The following is an 8,844-nucleotide window of genomic DNA, read 5'->3' on the forward strand; positions in this document are numbered from 1 at the left end:
TGTGCCCTGGAGCTGAGAGGAGCGGACTCGGGGGTCGGGAGGCCCCAGGTTCGAATCCCACAGCTGTGGCTCCCTCCGTAACACCCTTGACCCCCAGTCTAGTGTGGCTCCACCACATTCTGGTAAATGGATTGGTCAATGTTAGGACACAATGAACTTACTCAACAGGATCAATAAAGTATGTTTATTGATTAAATTAGATTTTCACTCAATTTTTGGCTGAAAACCATCAAAATTAATCCAGATAATGTTAAAATAAACAACACCAACCCCTATTCATTGACCTTTTTTGAGTCAGCCTATGAATAATATTTCATATTTTCATTTCCTGGTGTTGAAATTTTCCTTCCAGGAAATTACAGGGAATTTCAAATTCACAGTGCCTGCAGAGTGTCACTGTGTTATCAAACGGAAGTACGCGCCCTCTCGCATATATACATACACACACACACACACACACACACACGCTTACTCACTCACTCACTCACACAGTCACACAACTGGAGTCCTCCAAGTCGATGAAGTTTCTCTGTGAAGTTTCCTCCGTGCGCAGATCAGTCGGCAGCATGTCCAACAAGTGGGGGATCCTGTGCGCCCTGTCGCTCTTCGCTCTTGTTGGCGCTTCCAGAAGAGAAAGAGGTAAGAAGACTCAAAAGAAAAGTTTAAAGTAAAAAAAGGGAAATCCTGCATGGATTGTGACTAATAAGACGGCTTCGGGCTCTCCTAACTCTTCCGAGTTGTTTTTTTTTTTTATATAGATCTTTAGGGGAAACTTTTTTTTTTCAAACTCGTGCGTAAAAATGGAAATGCGCGAGATTTCCACCGATTGACAACCTGGAATCAGCTGACATCTGCTCGGTTGTTGTGTGTAGCTCACTGTACGTCCGTTTGGAGTCTGTAAAGTTACAAACTGGTGAGTTTATCTAGCTGACATGTGATCGATCATTCCGCGTAACGCTGATCACCCGTCACTCCTTTTCCCGGTAAACACTGGAATCTGTCGGAATCAGATGAGTCGGGTTTGTTTTGTTTTGCTGGAGACGCTTCGAAAGCTGCGATCAGTGAGAGAGGAGATGAGTGAGAGGAGGTTAAAGTCCAGGTCGGCGGCTCTTTACTGGCCAGACCTCCACCTGAGCCCCGGCAGACCTGCGCCACCAGGGCAGCACAGGGGAAGACTGGGGTCCAAATCGAAATACCCCCCCCCCCCCTGGGCACATTTGAAGATTACTTTTTTTTTTTTCTCATGTTTTAGGGTGTGTTTACGTGACAGTGGCACTCAGAGCCGCTGAAAGGTGTGCACAGCTTGCAGACTTTAATAACAGCTGGAGTGAAAATATGATATTCTTGGTGTGTCTGCATGTTAAACTGCTCCTGCAGGTAAACACCGGCTCCATGTGGCACATGGAATCCACGTCTGTGTCCAGGTCCGTCTGTCCGGCACCTCCTCCTCCCCGCCTGTCACGTTGCAACAACAGCAACACCAACACCCCCCCGGCCTGCGGTAATGAGCCGGCTGGGTATTGAATGTCAGATAGCCAGGCGAAAGCTGTGAAACGTCCGAGTCCGGGCAGGTTTGATCCGCGGCGGTGCACGACTGTGATGTTCCGTTTTCTCCATCCCCCGCTAGCAAATAATGGTTCGGTTTAATGAAAAGCTCGCAGCTAACAGGGGAGATCCGCAAAGGTCACTTCAGATGCGGAAGGTCAGACCTCCCCGCTGAAGGCAGCCGGAGACGGACTGTAGCGTGAACTCTGCGCCTTTCATGTCAGTGTGCGCCGTTTCTTATCTCCCACTGACATACAGCCTGTCTGATGCATCATTTCCCAGTATGGAGAAAAAATATTTCTGGCTATGATTAGAAAATGCGGCACTGGATGCTTGGAAGCCGTTTAATGGCCACAACCTCCAGATGTTTTCCATTTATTTTGGCTGAAATGCGTGAAAGTGGACTGGATTGGTTACTGGGGGTTTCTTGACTTCATTGCAAAATTTTCCAATTATTTAATGTAAAAAACTAGACAACATAGGAAAAGTGACGCCTTTTATCGATGTCAGAATATTCTATTATATTTCTGCAGCAACAAAGGCAACACAGTCATTTCAAGGCAGTTAAGTAGAGAAAAAATACCAAGATTTACACATGAAGCGAAGGAGACAGTGCAAAGAAAAAACAGTTTTTACCACTAGGAAACCTACAGAACCAGGCTCAGAGGTGGAACCATTGTGTTTTTTGTGGAGTGAGGGGAAAGAAAGAGTAATGAACAGGACCGACAGTGGGTAGGGACTCAAACCCTGGTTCCTGGAGGGGGCAGAGATTCTCAGACGGATGGGAGAAGGAGGCTCAGATCTCCAAATAGCCGCTGAATGATTTTCTGATGTCCGTTTTCGGCTGCAGTAAGTGTGTGAAAGTGGAGGACACTAATTTCCAGTTAGGCTGTGAGTCAATCCCTTTTCAATTTCACACTTGAACGGTCTTTTCATATCAGAATTAACGCAATCTTCACACCAGGATGACAGGAAGGTAAATAAAACATGTGCTTAGTAGGTTTTGCCCCATTGTTTTGTGTTTTATATCTCTTCTGAGGAATACTGTTCTGTGGGAAAGAGTAAGTTCTTTAAATTCATGTCACAGACTGGTTTATATTTAGGGTTAAAGTTCAGTGACCTACATTGTCTCAGTGACTCCTCTGTCTCGTCCACGAACGAGCTGACTCAGGTTTTCTGCAGCTGTCTGCTCCATTGTGACTCAAATGTGCTTTATTTTTGTCTTTTCTGGCCCCACTGTGAGTTTTTTTTTTTTTTTTTTTTTTTTTTTTTTTGCTCACTTGGATTTTCCACATATGCAAAATGGCAGAGTATAATTTTCCAAGCAGGGAGTTTCAGGTCACTGGAATTGGTTCAGGTCCGGTACGAAACGATCCGGGTGTAAATTGAACTCGACCAAGATTTACTGAACACTTTTGATATGTGCAGCGATTTGACTCTGCAGAAAAGGAGTAAAATAAAAGTGTAATTTCACGGTGACTGAATCTTCTCACAATCCTGTACAAAAATCCAGATTGTAAAAATCCCTCACTGCTTCAGATCCTTGTTCAGTTTTGTGTGTTCACAATACCAGAAGTGAATTTAGGAGAAAAAGTAATTTGTTTTGAAACAGAATTTCGTGGAGAAAACAGTATTATTTCTATTTCTATTCTGTAGATATTGAAACTCTTTTCAGTTGTAGTGAATGTCAGAGTTTTGCTGTTATTCTGCATTTTACATTTGTCGGTAGTCCTTGAATATATATCCCTTTTTCTTGTTTATTGCTTCCCCAAAAAGTCATATCCGTTAAATTCCAAAGTCAGTGAACCCCGTTTTCGAAGCAGTTCATTTGGAAAAACCAACAAAGAGTCAACAAACCTCCCACTGTTCTTCACGCCCGGCTGCACAGCGCTAACTGGTTTGTGGTTGGAAACCCTTCAGATGGCCCTGAGGCAAATGTCAGCTTTTCTCTCTGACTTTCATTTGTTCTTCAAACTCTTTGTGCGTAATTCAAGTTTCATGTGACCAAGGGTGTCAAACACAAGGCCTGTGGACCAAAACCGGCCTGCCGGAGGGTCCAATCTGGCATTTTCTGTAGTAAATATTTAATTTATTGAAAATATAGACATTTTCAGACAGACTTCACAGTTTACTATTACTATTTTAGCGCTCTGGCCCTCTCGGATGAAATTCGGCTGTGTGTGGTCGCTGAACTCACACGCATTGACTCTCCAAAGCCTTTTTCTGTCATGCATGATATTTTTTCAAATCGATTCAAAAATAGATTTTCAGCCTGTGCAGAGAAGATTAGTGCGATGTGCGAAATGCGCTTTGTTCCTGTTGGCGCTCAGCCTGCTGAATTCGCTCCGTAGTTTAACATCAGGGCTGCTCGCACATAAAAGGAGGATGCTAAATGAGGCACGTATGGCTTTCTCTGCATTGATCAATAAAAGATCAGTCAGATATAACACCCAGCTTTTTTTTTTAAGAGAGATAATATAGTGTGGGGCTGTATTTACCTGGGTTTGTGTTCATAAGCAGTGATCATTTGTCAGAATGTAATTTTTCAAGGCTGGTCTTTCATCTCATCTACAGAAATGTACAACAAAGCCCCACGTGGATCACTGAGGGGTTTGAATGAGATGCAACACTGATCCTTGTGAAGATAGTACTTAACGTTGGTTTGTGACATGATCATTTGTCTTCATCTTTTAATCTCGGTGTTGCCAAATGGAAGAGCTTCTCCAGAAAGCAGAAAGTCTGAACTTTGGAAGAAGTGACTGAAATACGAGAACTGTCTTTATTTCATGTTTGATGAGGAAACTCTTTAAAACACAGCAGCTTCTTCTTTCACGTCATCAGATTTCCACCATGCTGCTGCAGTGTTTTTGGCACTGTATACCATGGCTTGGCGATTGTGGAAAAACCTCTAAATGTTGATTTTTTTCTAACAAGTATTGCAATTGTGATTTGACTTGCAATGCCAGTTTTTACATGTAGACCTGGCAGCCAGTTTCCAAAGAAATGATAAATTTCCTCCACCTCAGAGCTTCTCACAGTTAATGCTTTCAGATTTCTGCAAACTGCATTTGAAGAACATACAACGTGAGTCTCGAATGATTTCAGTTACTAAGTATCATTGGAATTGGCCCGACGGCCAATTGGTTTTATGTGGGATTGTTGAGCACTGCTCATGACTCGCATCCAGTTTTATCGGTTTGACTTCAGCTTTGCTAATCGTTGACTCTAAAAAGCTTTTCTTTGACTCATTAGCAAAAGTTTCACATGTTGCTGCAGATTACGACATTAATTTGCAGCATTTTGAATGATTCATAGTTTTTTTTCCATTAAATTCTCTATGGTGGTCAGTATTAATAGGTTAGACACAGTGTGTCTCGATAGTAATGCATCAAACATCAAATTTTATAATTAAACATAGAAAACCAGGATATTTTAACAGACCTCCATATTTTTCTTGTGTCTATACTCATGTTTTAGTCAAGCCCACTTGACCCGAGATCGAGTCAAGACCAGGAAGAACACTGAATATTTCTTTATTTGGAACTTGTAACAGTAATATATCAGGCAGCAGGTGTGTGTTATAATGAAAGTCATGCTGCGTCGGCGTACATCTGACGGGAAACTCACAGTTCAGAGCATCCTCCTGTATATATCCGAAGCTTGGCAGACTGCCAGGACTTTGTTCGCCCAATGCCAGGTTTCAGCATCAAGGATTTGTTTTAATATATCTTTAATCGGAATGATAATGGGTGAAGACGCTGCCACAGTCTGTCAAAAAGCTGAGCAGCAGACAAAACAAACAAGGCTCCTCTCTGGCAACACACAGAATCTACTGTTTATGCTGAAAGTATCCAGTCAGTGAGGAAATAGCCACGGGATCTTCTTCATTTATATTTGATGACAAACTAACCGACCAACCACGCGCATTCAGTTTTGTGCTACATTTTTTGACCAAAGAGTTTTTAAGTCCCTCAGTGTAGCTTCCTGTCTAGAGGTCTGAAACCTGCAGCTGTGGAGCCACATGTGGCTCTTCAGCCCGTCTGTAGTGGTTCCACGAAGCTTTCAGAAAATTCTTTACAATAAACTTTTGTATTTTTAATTGCATACCACACTAATTTTATGAAATAGCCTAGCCTTTCGGCTAAAACAGCTATGACTGCTAAAAACTGATAGGATGGCTGAACTACTAAAAATGAAATACAGGGGGGAAAAAATCATTCAAATTGCTAATACAAATTTTCTTTTCTTTCACATGACTGTGTAGCACTCTGTTATGGTCCAGATTTTTTTGAATTCCCTTTCTTTTTGCAGTGTTTCTTTTAACAGTCTCTCAAGGACCTCGTTCCAAGGCAGGGGAGCCTGAAAGCAAAGCTTCACTCAGCCATATTTTGGATATTTCATCTTTGTTATGTTAAGCAGCTCATATCCAGACAAGTAGGCCGACAGATATGAGGGTGATGGGAAGGCCATCAAACCTTTCGAAAGCCAACAATGAGGGAACAAAAGCATCTAAAGTACACACAACAAAGCAAAAAAAAAAAAAAGACTAAAACAAAATAATGCAGTGTTATTTGATAGGAAGGCGAGCGCAGACGATGAAAATTACGAAATGACAGCTCTCTCTGCAGTTGGAAATAAGAGCTTCCTGTGTCTGTTGGATCTGCATGTCGGTAGTTTGAATTATTGACCTGATGGTAGCAATTAGAATGCTAAAAATAGTATTATGCTTACTTATAAAGCTGTAACATTTCATTACAGTTTCATTGTTTCCAGTGGGCCACAGTGGAACCTCTTGTGGCCCAGTTTGGCCCATGAACTTTACGTTTGACACCCCTGTTTCACATGCTGCGGCGTGGTTGAGGTGATTGCCTTCACGATGTCGCCTTCGGAATAGAAAAACCAACCCAGTTTCCAGTCAATAGGTTGACACAAACAAACAAACAAAGGTCTGAAACGCCATGAGACGCAGAAGGAGTCGGTCCACTCTTCAGTTCTGTAATCTTGGTCACAAAACCCCACTGGGAGTGTTTTCTCAAGGAAAACTGAAAAATCTATCTACTTTTATCGGCCTGTAATCATGTCGAGCATTTAATCGCTCTGCAAAATTGCTTTATTGGATTGTAAGAGAAAATAATACGACTCAGTTCTCTCACACACTGTGAGCATTGAAGAGACTCGCTTTCCCACATTTAAATGTTTATATTTTGAACCCTAAATCACACGAGGACAGATATTCTGAACGGTGTCCAGACAGCATTCCGACAAACGCTACCGGCGGGGCTTTTTATATTATTCGTCCGTTGAAGGAATTCAAGCGGTAAGCAAACACAGCGAGACATTTTGTTTGCACACATTAGATGGGCTTTCATCAGCGTTTAATTCACAGTGGAACATTAGCTTTCACTATTTGCATTTCATTTAGGCGCTCTCGAGAGGGGGGCAGAACAATGAGGGGACGAGGAAGCGAGCGTCGGTATCAGTCGCAGCCCCGTCCCGGTCGCTCCGCCGATCGCCCGGTGGAGCTGTAAACACCGTGTCTCATTAATTTGTGGAGAAATTTAATTAGATGCTTGCTTGCTGTTTGAAGTGGTCCTTTCATTAGGGGGGCCTGGGGCCGTGGAGACAAAGGGAAGTGTGGAGCATGTGCCGTCTTCATTAGCGCCGGGAGACTTGAGGAAAGGTACCCGCTGATGAACGTCACTGCGAACACTTCATTTTTTGACAATAATCAGGCATTGCTTAATGGTTCCCGTCGTCGCCCCCTAGGCAGAGCTTCATCTTCTCTAATAAGAAAATGTTTGCTCCAACTCCGCGTGGAATTCACTTTATAGCTGTTTTACGGCTACTAAAGAAGCAGCCTTCCTTCTCCTGCGGGGAAATGCACAGAGCACAGTTTGCCGGGGCAGAAAGGAGGATTTCTGACCCTCCTGATCTATCGATTGCTTTAATTGCCCGTGGGAGAAAGTCGGTCCCCTCCTCATTGAAAATTAGTGATGTGAACTGATTATAAAAAACACACACATCACATTAAACAGCCAAAATGTGATGAAACTTTTCCTTACATTTGTTTTCATCGGTCCCACTTTTGGTTTTGCATTCTGTTTTATCCTTTTCACACACATTATTCTCCAGATTGTTCCTGAGTTCTTTGCTGCTGCTGTATTATTTTCTTCGGAGACCATCACACAGTCGCTTCATTATCGGCTGTCTTCATTGTTCTCAGAATCCTCCCCAGAGCTGAGCTAGTGAATAAGAAAACAACTGTAGCTCTTCAACTCAATGAAACTGAGTTTTTTTTTTATTGCCTGGGGTTTTCCCACTGTGAAGATTTATTTTTCACAGTTTGAAGGTCTGCCTGTGTGTGAGACCGAAGAGATGAAGAGACTTCACTGGTTGCCTGATGGATAGTGAAAAATTGCAAGGTGCAAAGTGTTATTTGCTTCTTTTTGCAGTTCTGAGACACACGAATTAAGAAATTATTTAAAAGGAAAGTCTAAGTGTAGGCAGGAAATAACGTGTTGATATCGGCTTTTTATTGGCGTCACCTCACTTTACTTATCCATTATAGATAGATTCAGTGGGATTTCTTGTTAGAGGATCCTTGTTTTACCAAGACGAAGTCTGGAGTCTGGATTTATTGAATCTCGGACTGAACGACATCCAGGCATGTTACTGTGTTCTGGATGTTTAAAGACACGAGTTGAACTCCGGATGACTCAAGTTTTTGTTTTTGTTTTGCTTTGAGACGTTGCTGGTCGACGGTCTTCAGTCATGACCTGGATTTTCTGCACAAAGACTTGGATTTGTTTGCGATGGATCTTTGACAGGACGTCAATTGGCTCCCTGAAGGCCTGCTAAGCAGCCTGGAGTTCAGATTTATACTACACTTGCTGTGAGGCCTGACATGGATTTTTTTCTTTCCTTTCCTAAAGCCAGAAAATGCAACTTGAGTGTGTCCTGACACAACCTGAAACATAATCCAAAAGATATAAATCAGCTGTTCGCTTCATGAGCATGGGTGTCTCTTGTTGATAACCCCGCTGATGGCCCCGTCACATCTGTTTTTCTCTAAAAAACATTTAAAAATAATGATGATCATTACAGGAAATGTCTTGTGTGAGTCATAATAACAGCATAAAAAGTATTTTTCAGTGCGATGTGGCTATTTTGAGCACATTTCGTGCAGCTTTTACCGTCACTTTCCACTCATTATCAAGTGTTTTGTCTTATTTCCTGCCCACAGCTCCCCTCGTGCAGGAATAATACGTGTGACTGTGTCCCAATAGAGACATGGGATTG

General features: G+C 42.4%; 1 protein-coding gene across 1 annotated transcript in view; it reads left to right on the top strand.

The window, feature by feature from the left end:
- Nucleotides 1-422: 422 nt before the first annotated feature.
- tfpia (tissue factor pathway inhibitor a) overlaps nucleotides 423-8,844 on the top strand; it is a 35,458-nt gene continuing 27,036 nt past the window's right edge. Inside the window, exon 1 of the mRNA XM_030111464.1 lies at nucleotides 423-639. Within this exon, the coding sequence (XP_029967324.1) occupies nucleotides 519-639 (121 nt within the window). The 5' untranslated portion in view covers nucleotides 423-518. The remainder of the gene's footprint in view (nucleotides 640-8,844) is intronic.

The sequence above is a fragment of the Salarias fasciatus genome, chromosome 16 (assembly GCF_902148845.1).
Source record: "Salarias fasciatus chromosome 16, fSalaFa1.1, whole genome shotgun sequence".
Lineage (NCBI taxonomy): Eukaryota > Metazoa > Chordata > Actinopteri > Blenniiformes > Blenniidae > Salarias > Salarias fasciatus.